The sequence below is a fragment of the Aspergillus multicolor genome, assembly GCF_047715735.1.
Source record: "Aspergillus multicolor strain CBS 133.54 unplaced genomic scaffold BDW74scaffold_1, whole genome shotgun sequence".
NCBI classification, from domain to species: Eukaryota; Fungi; Ascomycota; class Eurotiomycetes; order Eurotiales; family Aspergillaceae; genus Aspergillus; species Aspergillus multicolor.
In genome coordinates, this window is record NW_027395952.1 from 63,682 (window position 1) to 78,740 (window position 15,059).

At 56.1% G+C, this 15,059-nt stretch overlaps 3 protein-coding genes across 3 annotated transcripts; 1 reads left to right on the plus strand and 2 right to left on the minus strand.

Annotated features, from left to right (window-relative positions):
- Positions 1-500: 500 nt before the first annotated feature.
- BDW74DRAFT_171965 (uncharacterized protein) lies at positions 501-7,534 on the minus strand (the record flags this gene model as incomplete). The annotated part of the gene is made up of 2 exons (XM_073727407.1): positions 501-6,005; positions 6,056-7,534. 2 exons carry the CDS (start codon positions 7,532-7,534, stop codon positions 501-503), a joined length of 6,984 nt encoding a protein of 2,327 aa, XP_073589224.1.
- Positions 7,535-8,170: 636 nt separating this feature from the next.
- Positions 8,171-12,742, plus strand: BDW74DRAFT_171966 (uncharacterized protein; the record flags this gene model as incomplete). Its single annotated transcript, XM_073727408.1, has 1 exon — positions 8,171-12,742. The coding sequence occupies one exon, from the start codon at positions 8,171-8,173 to the stop codon at positions 12,740-12,742; it is 4,572 nt and encodes a 1,523-aa protein (XP_073589225.1).
- A 381-nt stretch (positions 12,743-13,123) lies between these two features.
- Positions 13,124-15,002, minus strand: BDW74DRAFT_184412 (uncharacterized protein; the record flags this gene model as incomplete). Its single annotated transcript, XM_073730802.1, has 4 exons — positions 13,124-13,767; positions 13,823-14,231; positions 14,290-14,673; positions 14,724-15,002. The coding sequence occupies 4 exons, from the start codon at positions 15,000-15,002 to the stop codon at positions 13,124-13,126; spliced, it is 1,716 nt and encodes a 571-aa protein (XP_073589226.1).
- Between the last annotated feature and the right edge of the window lie 57 nt (positions 15,003-15,059).

Here is a 15,059-nt window from a genome sequence, read left to right on the forward strand (position 1 = left end):
GATTGATGAGTCCAAAAGCCAAAATAAAGTTGGTAAAATGAATGAAAACACTTTAGTCCAGCTCAGGTTGTCCCCGGACAGGGATCGGGATTGACTGTCTCCCACATGTCTGAACAAGGTTAGTTTTCTCGCCAGAACTCCATGGCAGCATAAGGGTACTAGACATGTATTTTGTTAGCCCACAGAGGCATAGAGATTGATTGGCAATATGCGTGTCCATCCATTTCAGAGGTACCTATGGTATACCCAGACATTGTGCTGAAAGTGTGCCTGTTTATGCATGCCACCTATCCTCCCTCTGGTAACAATCCTGATAGTTTGGATTCTGCAGGTTCTACGGACCCTGTATAGTGCCTTTAGGTCATGCGGTCTTGAGAAGGACTGGTCAGATCCGTTACAATGCATGATAGAGCTATACAATTCAATTCTTCGTTGGTAACTGGCCATATTACACCAAATCGTTAAACTATACAAGTAACGCCGTAAAAGCCATGCAAAACCTATCCAACAAGTTCCTTCAACTCCAAATCAAAATCCAACGCCTCCTGCAGCAACGCAAACGGACTCTCATCACCCTCCAATTCCTCAACCTCCTCAACACCCTGTTCCGCTTGCCTCCCCTCCAAAAACACGGCCAAATCCGACAAACGCGGGTTCATAAAGATATCCCCGACCGCCAAACCCCTGATCACTTCATCCTGGCGACTCGCAGCGGAAACATGCATCGCAACGACCGAGTCGCCACCCAGCTGGAAGAAGTCATCGTCCGCGCCGACAGACTCAATCTCGATACCAAGCGCAGCGGCCCAAGCAGCCTGCAGGGCTTTTTCCATTTCTGTTGACGGTGGGATATGCGTGCGGATTTCGCCAGCTGTACACGTCTCTAGCTCTTCAGACGACATGGCCTCAACCATCTGCTTGATGACCCGCCTATCAAGCTTCCCGGAGATGGTTAAGGGTACTTGAGGAACAGGGATATAGAGACCAGGAACCATATATGGCGGGAGCTGCGAGGAGAGCGTCTTCTTCAATTTTCCAAAGACCTCAGACTCGCCCTCTGGCGTCCGTCCATCCTTGAACTCAATAACCGCCGCAAGCCGCACCTGCTTGTCCCCCCTCGCGACCGGCACAACAGCAACATGTTTGACACCCTCCATCTCCCTCCCAACCCAATACTCCACCTCGCCGACCTCAACCCTCTGCCCGCGGATTTTAATCTGCGTATCCATGCGGCCGAGGTACGTGACCTTCCCGTCCTCGGTCTGGCGTCCAAGATCACCAGTACGATAAACCCGTGTATTCGTTAGACCAAAGCGCTCCGCAAACGCCGGGTTGCGGATGAATCCCGCTTCGGTTTTCGCGGCGTCATTGAGATACCCCCTCGCCATACCTGGTCCCTGGATCAGGATCTCACCTGGTATACCGACGGGGCAGAGACGATGATGGTTTGTGGGATCTGCGATCCAGAGGCGCGCGCCCATGCCGTGGCCTACGCTCTGGGCGTCCGCGACGTCCGTGATCGGTCCATTGCAGGTTGAGTTGATGGAGCACTCGCTCGGGCCATAGGAGTTCAGCACATCAGCGTGCTTATACCATGTCTCCACGACGGAATCCTGGATCTGCTCGCCGGCGAGGACAATGAGTCTTAGCGAGGGAACAAGAGCCGGCGTAAGAAGGCGCGCGACGGTGGAAGTGAGATTCGCGAAGTTGACGTTGAACCCTCGCATAACGCCGGCCAGGTTAGACATCTTGTCTTCCTCGGAGGGAACACAGACGGTTCCCCCGTTGACGAGTGTCGTGAAGTAGTCCTGCAGCAGGGCGTCGAAGGTATGTGCTGCGAACTGGAGGGTGCGTGTTTGGGGACTGAGACCGAAGCGTGTGCCGTGGGTTACGACCACTGTTGACAGATTGGTGTGGGTGAGCACGACGCCCTTGGGTTTGCCGGTGCTGCCGCTAGTGAAGACAATCCAGGCTGCGTTGCTGGGGGCTACGGATGTCGTTGGTGTAGCAGCTGGAAGGCTGCTGAGGAGGTTCTCGTCAACCATGATGAAGGTCAGGCCGTGCGAGGAAGATAGTTCAGACAAACGTTCAGCCTGCAGGGCATCGACGAGAACAATCTTGGCCTTCGTATCCTCAATGATACCCGCAATGCGACCGACCGGATGTCCAACTCCAAGGGGTACAACGACACCACCAGCTTTCAGGACACCCAGGAAACAAACCACAGCCCAGACGGACTTGTCCAAACAAACGGGAACACAGACCTCGGGTCCTACACCGAGACTAATCAAGTGGGCAGCAAGCGCCGAAGAGTACGCCTGCATCTGCGCATGCGTGACAGATCCATCCCACGCCTCAACGGCAACAGTATCCGGTTTCGACCGGGAAACATCAGCAAGAAGCTCATGCAGACAGACCTCGATTGGCTCTGTCAGAGGCTCGGCATTCCACGCCTGAATCTGCGCCACATCCTCTGCACCGAGGAAATCAATATCGCTGATCTTCAAATTCTTCTGACCCTGATCGTGACCGTGGGCATGAAGCTGCACTGCCACAGCCTCAAACTGGCTCACCAAACGCTTGACCTGCACAGCTGAGAGCATCTTCTCATCAAACCGGACGTCCACCTGCACGGAGTGCCCGGAGAGCGTACACTCGACATTCAGCCCGTACGAGTCAAACTCATCCACGGCAACAAGATGCTCCTGCACACCGGGGATCTTAAACATCCTCTCGTCCTCGTTCGCCGGCTGTACGATAAAGAGATGTCGTAGGTCGAGGGCAGCCGCGAGGTTGGGAGCTATCTTCCTAATGCGCTGGAGACCCGTGTGCTCGTATGGGATCATCTCGATCGCCTGCTGGCGGACGTGTTGCAGGAACTCGGTCACAGATTGCTCGGGGTTGATGGCAACGCGCACAGGGACAGTCGTGAACGTTGGCCCTGTGATAGCCGTGACGTTGCGGACGGGCGCATTTCGTCCCGACAGAGCCACAGCGAAAACGGGATCGATCTTGCCGATGTATTGGTGCACGATGAGCGCCCAGGCACCGCGGAGGAGATCCGGCATGGTAAAACTGCTAGATGCACCACTCTTAGGCAGCGTGATAACATGCTTATGCCGCTGCTGCGGACGAGGACGGTAATTCGGACTCGGGAGCGCAGGAAAGTCAGCCCTAACCTCGCCACCAAGTTGAGACTGCCAGTACGACGCCGCAGCATCCTGCGACTGGGCGTGGGTATAGCGAATAAAGCGGGAGAACGACGCAACGGGCGGCAGTCCCTGGCCCAGATAGACACCGGCAACCTGCTGCAGGACGAGACCGCGACTCCACCCGTCGTAGGTGCTGTGGTGTGCTGTCCAGACGAAGAACTGCTTTCCATCCGGCTGTTGGACCAACGCAAAGCGGTTTAAGGGCTGGCCGATTGCGATGCCCTGTGCCTTGTCGGATTCGAGGTACGCATCCAATGAAGCGGATTCGCTCCATGAAACCTCACCCGGCGCAACGACAACCTGCAGCGAGCCTGTCTCTGGCCCCGACACAATCCGCGTTCGAAGGGTTGTCGTTCGGTCAACGACAGTCTGCCAGGCACCACGGAAGCCAGAGATATCGACATCCTCGGATAGCGCGAAGACCTGACGGTCGACGTAGGCCGTTGGTTGCTGGGCCGTCAGTGCAATGAGGCCTTCCTGCAGCGCCGTGCAGGGGAGGACGTCCTCGATCTGCTCCCTTGGCAGGTTGCACATCTCCGCAATCTGATCGAGTTTGTTTTCCTCCTCATTGGATTCAATGCTTCGACTTTCTCGCCACACGCTGAACGGCGCCGGGTCCTCATCGGCGTCGGCATCTTCCTCCAGCACACGGCTCTCCACAACCCTTGCAAGCTCATCAAGACGCGGATACTCGAACAGATCCGCAACACGAAGAACAAGCTCCACATCACGCGCTGCACCCACAACACGCATAGCAGCCACAGAGTCACCACCAATATGGAAGAAATGGGCGTCGGCGCTGACCTGAGACACATCGACACCGAGCGTCTTCGCCCACAGCCTCTGCAGCTTGGCCTCGGTCTCTGTGGATGGTTCCTTATGCGAGCCACGGACGGCAAGGTACTGCTGCAGCTGGGCGTCTTCTTGGGCATTGATGAACTGCGTCACGGCACGGCGGTCGATCTTGCCGGAGAGGTTGAGGGGGAGGTGCGAGACGGGTGCGTACATGGATGGGGACATGTAGGGGGGTAGATGTTCCAGCAGGTCTGACTTTAGCCGGTGCAGGGCAGCGGAGAGGGACTCCGTGAGAGGGAGGAGATGTGGCGAAGCAGGATCGTCAGCCTTCGCAAGGGCACCACCATTCTCAAGGTTAAAGAACCCATTCTCCTTGTTGAACTCAATCGCGGCAACAAGCGCCTTCTGCTCGCGGCCCTGTCCCCGCTCAACAACAATCACGGCAACACGTTTGATGTCTTTCAGTCGCTGCATAATCCAGTACTCGATCTCACCGATCTCGACTCGTTGGCCCCGGATCTTCACCTGCGTATCCCGTCGCCCCATATGCACAAGCGACCCATCCTTATCTTGACGGACCAGATCACCGGATCTATACATACGTTGCTCGGAATTCTGGAACTGCACCTTCCACGCGGGATTGGCTGCTTCAAGATGGCTAATAAACGCCGGGTTGGATATGAACGCAGCAGCCGTCTTGTCGGGGTCATTGAGGTAGCCGCGCGAGAGCATGGGTCCCTCAATGAGGAGTTCACCGGGCACACCGACGGGGCAGAGCTGGTTTGGGTCTGTGGGCAGCGTCACCCACAGTCGGGCACCGGTGGGATATCCGACGTTGGCAGCTTGGGCAGGATCCGTTACTGGTCCAGCAGCGACCGCAATGATTGTGGTCTCTGATGGGCCGACGGAATTGAAGACTCGCGCGTGTGGCGACCACTTCGTGACGATGCCGGGGTCCATGGCTTCACCTCCTGCAACGACGGTGCGGATGCTTGGTAGATCGGATGGGCTTAACAAACCCAGTACAGTGGGCGTCAGGTTGACGTAGTTGACGGCGAGTGATTGCAGCGACTCGGTGAGGCTGTTCATGCGGCTTTCTTCCGAAAAGACACAGATGCAGCCGCCGTGGAAGAGCGTCATTACGATATCGGAGAGACTGACGTCGAACGTGTAGGCTGCGAACTGCGCTGTGCGGGTGGTGCAGTTGACGCCAAACATCCCTCCATGGGCAAGCACGCTGGTCGAGATGTTCTGGTGTAGCAGAACGACCCCTTTTGGTGTGCCGGTAGAGCCAGAGGTGTAGATCACCCAGGCCGCATTGTCAGGCGTTACTCCTGCGACAGGGGGCTCAGGCATGAGTGGAAGGGAGGCCAGAAGATGGTCATCCACTGTAAGTGTCGATGTCTGCTCCAAATCCAGATCCACGAGTCGATCTGCATGTTTCGCATCAACAAGTAAAGCCACGGCAGCAGTATCAGCCAGAAGACCCCGAACTCTCGCCCTGGGATGCGTAACGCCCAACGGCACAACTATCCCACCAGCCATAAGAACGGCCAGCATGGAAACAATCGCCCACTTCGACTTGTCCATGCAGATGCCGACGAATTTCTCCGGTCCCACACCATGGTCCTTTTGCAGATGATGCGCGAGCGTAGAAGCCTGAATTGTAAGTTCCTCGTTCGTCAAATCTCCATCCCACGAGTTAACAGCAACAGCGGTAGGCTGAAGCTTCGCAATCTCAATGATCTTGTCATGTACACAGACGCGCTGGGGCTTCGGGATCGTCGAGTTCCACTGCGCCAGCTGACTGACGTCGCTCGGGGATAGGAGGCTGATGTTCGAGACTGTGGTTTCTGAAGCGTTAATAATTCCTCGTATCGCTGCCTCAAATGCACCAAGGATCGATCTGGCACTGCCCTCGTCTAGTCGTGAAGCCCAGAAGTCTAGGTCGATGGAGAGGCCGTCCCGCCCGGCGGCGATACCGAGCGAGATGTCGTACTAGGGAGTGTTAGTTTAGTTATTCAGATAGGGAGGAAGAGGAAACATACATCAGTCGGATTCGCCTTGCCCTGAATCTGGACGGCTAAACCAGCCCTCTGCACAGCGACATCATCCAGAGCACGCTGGAACGACATGGTGGTATTGCTGAGCTGGCGCGCCGACTTGGACGTACTATTCGACTCGAGCGGCGATAAGGTCGACATAGCCTGCACGGCGTCCATGTGAATATCCCGCAGGATTGTAGCCAATTCATCTGATCCAGACAGGTGCATCGAGCACATGGACGTCTGCACAATCGGCCCAATCACATCATGTACGCCGGGGATGGACATGGAGCGACCGGAGTTGACGTATGAAAAGCACACGGTGTCCGCGCCGCCGTAGCAGCGCAGAACCAGGCCCCAGGCGAGCTGGCACACGGTCGCGAGGGTGACGGAGTACGTGGAGCAAACGGCTTGGATGCGCTGGGCGTCTAGGGGAATAGTTGCGCTGACGGTTTGGAAGGTGGAGAGACCCTCGGTTGGTCGGTTCATGGGGACAGTCAGGGGTACGATCTCGGTCGCGCTTTCCTTTTCGTACACGGGCTGTTGCGATGGGTCATTGAGGTAGGAGGAGACGTAGTCGCTGTAGGAGAGGGTTGCAGGGGACAGCTCGCCGTCACGATACGCATCGCTGAGATCTCGTAGCAAAACTTCAGCGGACTGCCCATCAACGAGAACATGCGAGATGTCGAGCTTGAGGTAGACTTCGGAGGGAGAAACCTGCACGAGCTGCATGTGATGTGGGATGGAGTGCGGTTCAAAGACGATGGGGTTGTTGACATTGAATTCGGACGAGGAGAGATGCTCTGACCCCTCATAGTACTCGACAGACGGCGTAATCTCAGCAAGAATGACCTGGCTGTAGTGGCCTGGTCGCTGTGTACTCTCGACCAGAACCGTGCGGAGACTGGAGTGTCTCTTGACAACTTCACCCCAGGCCTGACCCAGCCGTTTCGCGTCAACAGGAAGTCCAGAGTGCGCGTGTGTGAATTTCAAAACAAAGCAGCATGAGTAGAGATGGGGATTCTGCAGCTGGCTGACGAGAATTCGATCTTGAATCGCTGAACAACGCACAATAGCCTGGATAGGTGAAGAAGAAGAGAGTTTAGCCTCAATGTCCGGCGAAATCGTCTCTGGTAGAGATAAAGTAGACTCGGAAGTCGGCGTACGAGCTCCGGACTCCTCTATCGAGCTGTCTTTGTCGCTGCTCGACGACGATGCAAACTCAGGGGGTCCTTGAGCCAGTCCATACAGTGACTCCAGAGTTGTGGCGGCCATGATGTCGGCGATGTTGATGGTGATGCCCTGCGCCCGACACTGTGCAAGGATCTTGATGGCCAGCAGGGAGTCGCCGCCGAGAGAGAGAAACGATCGCTTCGGGTCAACATCTTTGATGTCCAGCTGCAGGACGTTGGCGCAGATGCGTTTGAGCTCGAGTTGCAGCCAGGACTCCGGGGGTGAGGGCGAGTCTACAACTCCAGGCATTGTGCTTGCCGTGCTTGAGAGAAAGAAAAGGAAAATAGTAGAAGGGGTATCTCAACGATGAACAGTAAGAACAAGCAAAAGAAAAGAGAGTGGTACAAGCTGAGGCAGGCTGAGCGACGCTTAGGTGAAGCAAGCTGTCTGGGCTGCTATACTTTATACAATAAGAGTAGAGAAGTATAGCTTGTCTGTACATGCTCTCACCTAGGCGAGGCAAATGAAAAATACAATCTTACAATGTTCTGAAAATAAGCCACGAGTAATATTAAGCGTATTGAATAAAGTAGCTAAGCACACTAAGGATCGGCCCCCATGTGCCAGCATCTCCAGCGATCGGACCACTCAGCGATCACCTCGCTTGGAGACACTTGACGGTGCAGGATGCAGCCCGAAGGATCACGGCTAAGGATCAAGGCTGAACTCAGCTGTCAGCCACTGCAGTGTCTTGGTCAAGACGTTGCTAACATTACGCGAAGTATAGCCAGGGTCGCGATAGACAGGGGCGATTATCGCAGCGCAGAAGAAACGAAACTATGAGTTACCTAGACTGCTGCGCATATATTGACACCTACTTGGCTTTGCCGGCAGGTTCATAGTTGCTCCTTCCTTCTTTGTGTGTTCCCGTGGGAGTCCATCAACATGTCTCCCCTCCTCACATCACCAAAGGGCCAAAGCCAAAGCCAATCCCAAGGCCAGGGACAAAGCAAGCTCAACAACGTCCTTAGCAACATTGCCAAACAATGCAAAACAACCCCCGACCAAGTAGCAGACGTGTACCCCTGCACGCCCCTGCAACAGGGACTGATCACGCTCTCCGTGACATCCCCAGGGTCCTACACAGCGCAGCACATCTTCAAGCTGCAAGCGTCCGTCGACCAGTCACGCATGAAAGACGCATGGACCACCGTCTTCAGCCAACACGCCATCCTGCGAACGCGGATCATCACGGTCGGCGAGAATGCCATGCAGGTCGTCCTCAAGCAAGGGCCGCAGTGGGCCGACTGCAGCGATCTGCAGGCGTACCTGGCAGCCGATGCGGCGATCCCCCTGCAACTGGGCGAGACGCTGTCGCGACTGGCGATTTCAGACACGCATGTTGTCTGGAGCGCGCATCATTCCGTGTACGACGGGTTCAGTGTTGAGCTTGTGCTGCGCGATGTTGCGGCCGTGTATGGGGGCGGCGATATCCTGGCACGTCCATCGTACAGACAATTTATCCAGCGGACGTACACAGCGAAGCAGAAGGCTTTGACAGAAGCGTTCTGGAAAGAGAAGAGCGTGCATGTGGAGGATGTCGATGTTTTCCCGCGCTTACCTGCGGCGTATCGACCGCAGCCGAACAGCGTGTATGAGCACGAGGTTGTCCTCTCCATCGACGGGCCATCAAGTGTCACGCTCTCAACTATTGCCAATGCGGCATGGGCTCTGGTCCAGGCCAGCCATCTGGGGGCAGAGGAAGTGACCTTCGGCACAACCCTCAGCGGCCGCAACGCCAACATGCCCGACATCGACAAGGTGGTTGGGCCGACCCTGGCAACCGTGCCTGTTCTTCTGAGTACCAACAGGAATCAGTCTATTTCAGAGTTTCTCAAATCCACACAAACGTATTTCACTGCGATAATCCCGCACCAGCAGATCGGGCTGCAGAATCTCAAGCGGCTGAGTCCGCAGACAGCCGCGCTCTGCAATTTCCAGACCCTTTTTGCGTTCCAGCCGGGCGGTGGCATGGCTGAGACGCAGACTCCGTATGCCCATCTCTTCGCGACAGAGAACAAGGACAAGGTCGATGCGGCGTTCTTCAATTACGCGCTGACCTTCCAGTGCTCGCTCGCTGGGAGTGGAGAGCTCAGAGTGATGGCTTCGTATGACGACAACGTTCTTTCGAGAGCGCAGATGGAGAGGCTCGTCTTGCAGTTCGAGCATGTCGTTTCGCAGTTGCTCAGCAGTAATGACCTCGACAGGTTGAGCGAGATCCAGCTTGTCTCGCCACAAGATCTAGCACAGCTTGACATATGGGATAAGGAAGCCGAGCGTTATGAAGAACTCCTGCCGTTGGACGCGATCCACCGGCATGTCGTCTCCAGACCCAATGCCATGGCCGTAGCTTCGTGGGACGGCACGCTCATCTACGCTGAACTGGACGACCTGGCGACACGCCTGGCCTGTTGGCTGGTGCAGACCCAAAACGTCGGGCCCGAGACCGTGGTGCCCATCTGCTTCCACCGTTCCCAATGGATGATCGTTTCCATCCTCGCAGTCCTCAAAGCCGGCGGGGCCTTCCTACTCCTCGACCCAATCTACCCCGAGAGCAGGTTGGCATACATGATTGAGATGGTGCAGGCCAGAACAATTCTCGTCTCGGAGTCGACCAAAGACAAATTCATCAACTTCTCAGGCAACATTCTCGCTGTAGACGCAGCCTGGTTCTCATCCCACACCAACACATCCCTCCCCATCAAAATGCAATCCCTCTCCCCAGACAGGGCAATGTACCTTGTCTTCACATCCGGCTCAACCGGCCAGCCCAAGGGCGTAATCGTCACACACGCCTCCTACGCCTCCTCCGCAGCAGGCCACATCCCCGCACTTGGAATAACAGCCTCCACGCGGCAACTCTTCTTCGCATCCCCAGCCTTCGACCTCAGCATCTACGAGACGGTCAGCTCATTGATGGCGGGCGCGACAATCTGCGTGCCCAGCGAGGAAGACCGCAACGGGAGCGTTGCACCGGTAATCCGAAATATGGACGTGACGCTAATCTCGCTGACATCATCGTACGCACGGCATTTGAAGCCGGAGGATGTACCGGGCTTGCAAACTTTGGCATTAGTCGGCGAGCCACTGGCACGAGACGTGCAGCGCGTCTGGGCGGATAAAGTCACTCTGTTGAACGCGTACGGGCCGGCGGAGTGTTCTGTCGTCAGCACGGTCAAACGCCCTGTCACAAGGGACTCGACGCCCGCGAATATCGGGCATACCGTCGCGGGACGTGCGTGGGTTGTTCACCCCGCCGACCACGATATCCTCCTCCCTATCGGCGCAACTGGTGAGCTACTTATTGAAGGAAACCATCTAGCACGCGGGTACTTGACCGACGACGATAAGACAGCGGCAGCTTATATCTATAACCCGCACTGGTCTGGTTTGAGCGGCAGACGGTTCTACAAAACAGGCGACCTGGTTCATTTCGACTTGGACGGGTCTCTCATCTTCGAAGGGCGCAAGGACACGCAGGTGAAGATCCGCGGGCAGCGCGTGGAGGTGGCGGAGGTTGAGTTCCACGTCTCGAAGCTGTTTCCCAAAGCTGCCGGTGTTGCAGTGGAGGTTCTCAAGGCCGAGTCCGAGCATAATGTGCAGCTTGTTGCGTTTTTGTTCTGTGACGAGTTGACATGGGATTCTGATGCAGAGCGAATCCTTCAAAGGCTCAGTGATGGCAAGATCGGCACCATGTCCCATATCAAGCAGCGCCTGGAGACAGTCATGCCCTACCACATGGTCCCAACGCGCTACCAGCTGTGGCCGGCTATGCCGACGTCGTTGGCGGGAAAACTCGACCGCAAGGCTTTGAAGGAGGAACTCCGCACTCCAAGTGGTAAGGTGCTCGAGCTCGACGAGACAAGCGCGACGTTCCCAGCTATCGAAGCTACCAACACTGTCGCACTGCGTCTGAACAAGAAAATCCTCTCCCTCGCACCAGAGCAAAAGACCAGCGCGTTAGAGGGTAGGGACTTCCCCCTCTCAATCCTCGGCCTCGACTCGATCCAGCTCATCAGCATCGTGACATTCATCCGGACCGAGTACGGGGCCAAAATGACAGTCGGGACGCTGTATGACCTGAAGTTGACAATAACCGGTCTGGCGGCTATGATCACCACTCCAGAGAACGGAACAGCCTCTACACATGCTCCGCTCAATCTATCAAAGGAACTCCAAAACGTGTACGCCGACCTAACCCGGCGCTCCGAGTCCGCCAAGGTCAAGCGACGCGTCTTCCTCACCGGTGCCACAGGCCTACTCGGCACACAGATCCTGCGCCAACTATTGTTAGATCCAAGTGTCCAACGCGTAATCGTACACGTGCGCGCGACTTCCGCAGAAAAGGGTCTCGAGCGCGTGGTGGCATCCGCAAAACTCGCGAAATGGTGGGATCCCTCGTATGGCAGTCGACTCGAGTGCTGGGCGGGGGATCTAGGGCTACCACAACTTGGTTTGACAGCCGAACAGTGGCGCATGCTGTGCGGGCAATCCGAAGCACGCGATAGCATCACAGCCATTATACATAATGGCGCAGCGGTGCAGTGGCAAGCCCCCTACCACGCCCTCAAAGCCGTGAACGTCGATTCGACGGTTGATCTACTCAGCGCTGTGTCTCAGTGGCGCGCGGACGAGGCGGGCAGTTTCACGTTCGTGTCCGGCGGACTCAAACGCTCACCCGGCCAGTCCCTAGACTCCTTTTTGAAGGCTCTAGAACAGGCAAACGGGTACAGCCAGAGTAAATTCGTCGCTGAAGAATTGGTATCTCGCTTCGCCCGTGAGCAGTCGAAGCATCGAATTTCAATCGTCCGCCCCGGGTGGATCGTCGGAAACGAAGTCGATGCCGTCCCGAACACAGATGACTTCCTGTGGAAGCTCGTGCAGGCTTGTCTTGCGATCGGGGCGTATCCCGACACCGGGGGTGAGATGTGGCTTGCTGTTGCGGATGCGGAGGAGGTTGCGACGAGGATTTTGGGGGCAGCCTTCAGTACCACTTCTACCGGTGCCTCTCTTGCAGGTGCTGCAGGTGCTGCAGGTGCAATCGTGGAGAATGTAGAGAGTGGCACGACGGTGTCGCGGTTCTGGGAGGTTATACAGCAACACGCCAATATGCCGCTGAAAGCCATGGATGCAGAGGGATGGAAGAAGGCAGCGGAGGAGTTCGTTGCGCGCCAGAGCTCAACTGCCAAGCAAGCTGCCTTCCTGCCTGTGCTGGCAATGCTGCAGGACCCGTCGATGGAGTTCGGGGTGCAGCCGCCGGCGTTGAGCAAAACTGATGGGGGTTCGTCAGGGAGTAAACGTGTAGATGGGGCGCTTGGGAGTAATGTGAGGGTGCTTGTTGAGGCGGGTTTCTTCAAGTCGAGTGATGTGTCGTCTGGGTCTGGGTCTGGTGGGAAGGTGGTGAATGTGTTTAGTCGGACAAGGGTTAATGAAGGGAGGGCCGGGGTTGTTGTATGATAGAGGCATAGATACCTTAAATTGAACTTGTTTGACATATTACCATGGTTCCTAATACCACAGCCTTAGTCAAGACGCCTGTTGTGTTGGAATTTGCTTCTTGGACAGAGGGGAGTGGCAGAAAGCTCTGAGGGCACCTGTATCATGCCGAGTGATCTACAGGGTTTGCGATCTAAAACTCAAATTTTGTCTTAAAGATAATCTCTAGGTCTGGAAGTGGCTTGATAATATATATCTCGCTTGTAGAAGTGCGAGATTCGTATTGTCGTTGATGATTATATTAAACGACGCTTCAGAAGGTCTGCAATCACTTGGGGTAGATATATATTTTAAGCCAAACACCACTGTCCAACACCCCATTTTACCCCCTTCCATCTCCCTTCAAACTCCCAAACTCTCCCTCAGCTTATATTTCAGCGGCTTCCCATTACTACTTTTCGGCAACTCCCCCATAAACCTCACATTCTTCCTCAACCAATGCGGCTCGCTCAACGCCCCCTCAACATGCTTATTCAACTCAGCCCTGAGCGCATCCTCGTCGAGCTCAACCATAACCTTGGGCGAGCGCACAATAAACGCAAATGGCCGTTCACCAGCATCCTCATCGCGCACACCTACAACCGCGACCTCGGCCACGGCCGGATGGGCAGCAAGACACGCCTCGATCTCCACGGGCGCCACTTGCATCCCCTTGACCTTCATGATGTCCTTCTTGCGGTCGACGATGTCGAGGTGGGCTGTTTCGCGCCCGTCTTTAGCACTGTGTCTGAAGACCGCGATATCGCCGGTGCGCAGCCAGCCCTCCTCATCAAAGACTTCGGCTGTTGCGCTCTCAGCGCCCAGATACCCCTTCATGATGCTGGGTGATTTCAGGAGGAGCTCGCCGGGTGTATCGTAGGAGTCGACCTCGTTTCCGTCGGTGTCGATGAGCTTTGCCTGCACGCCTGGGACGAGAACTCCGTCTGCCCCGGGGTATGTGCAATTCGGGTCAGTGAAGGAGATTATCACGGCGGTTTCGGTTAGGCCTTCCCACGTTAGCTGTGCCCCACTTATTGCGGTTTAGGGGTTGGCATGGCATACCATATCCAGGCAAAACCTCCCACTCCGGGCGTACCCTCTTCAAACCCTCCGCCAGGCGCGCCCCAAAAGGCCCCGAGCCCGTAACAACAGACCGCACAGTGGACGTATCGCACAGCTCCAGGAGGAAGGGGTTATTAACAAGCGCGGAAATAATCGGCGGGACGAGGTACAGACGCTCGATTCTGTATTTCTCGATCGAGGCCAGGGCCGCCTGCATGTCGAAGCGCGCGTGTAGGACGTAGGTGTCGCCGCGCCAGGCGGTTAGATGCGCGAGGATGAGACCGTAGCTGTGGCTGAGCGGGAGGAAGCCGAGGGCGACTTCGGTGCGGCCGTTTTTGGGGGCGGCTTCGAAGGTTGTGGATTGGAGGATGTTGGCGATTATGTTGTGGTGGGTTATCATGGCGAGTTTCTATCCACCAGCAATTGTTAGTATATTGGGAGTTGGGGCAGAGGGTGGCGGGTCGTACCTGGAGTCCTGATGTCCCGCTCGTTGGGCAGAGATATGCGACCTGTTCCTTTCCCTGACCGGGTGTCCATTGCAGAGATTCGATTTCTGGTAAAGATTCTCCCTCTTTGATCAACTGCTCGGCCGTCTTTTGCTCCTGGTCTGGGAGCGACGGAGATTTTCCGGTCTCTTCTGGCAGATCGAGGAGGTAGACCACCGGATCTTGAACGTTGCTCTCTGCGAGCACTTCATTGGCCGTAGAAAGGAGCGAGCGACATGTAAAGAGAACGCGCGACCTCGTGAGTTCAATATGCCTCTTGATCTCAGCGCCCGAGCTGGTCGGGTGCATGAGCAGACAGATGCCGCCGATGCGGTGGATGGCCCACGATGCAATGAGGAAATCGAGCTACACCGGTCCGTCAGAGTGCCCTTCGCTATTTAGTCCCAGGTGCGTACTGTGTTAAAACTGAATATCCCAACGACCTTCTCCCACGGCGACCCCTCGTTCGGCGTCCAGCCTAGCTCCTTGCCCAGAGCGCGCGCCAGGGCCTCAACCCGCTCAGCGATCGTCTGGATCGTGTACGACTGTCCGGAGACCGCACAGGTCAGCGCTGGCTTCTCCGCTGACCAGTTGTACAGGTTTTTATTGTCGCGCTGCATTAGGAACTCGTGGATGGGCGTGGAGTCCGGGATGGCGCTCATGCTGGGGCCCCATGCTGGCGGAGTGAAAATCATCTTGACTCGTGTTGTGGTGCTTCGTTTGATTATGCCCAGCGGACAAGAGTCTCGTCG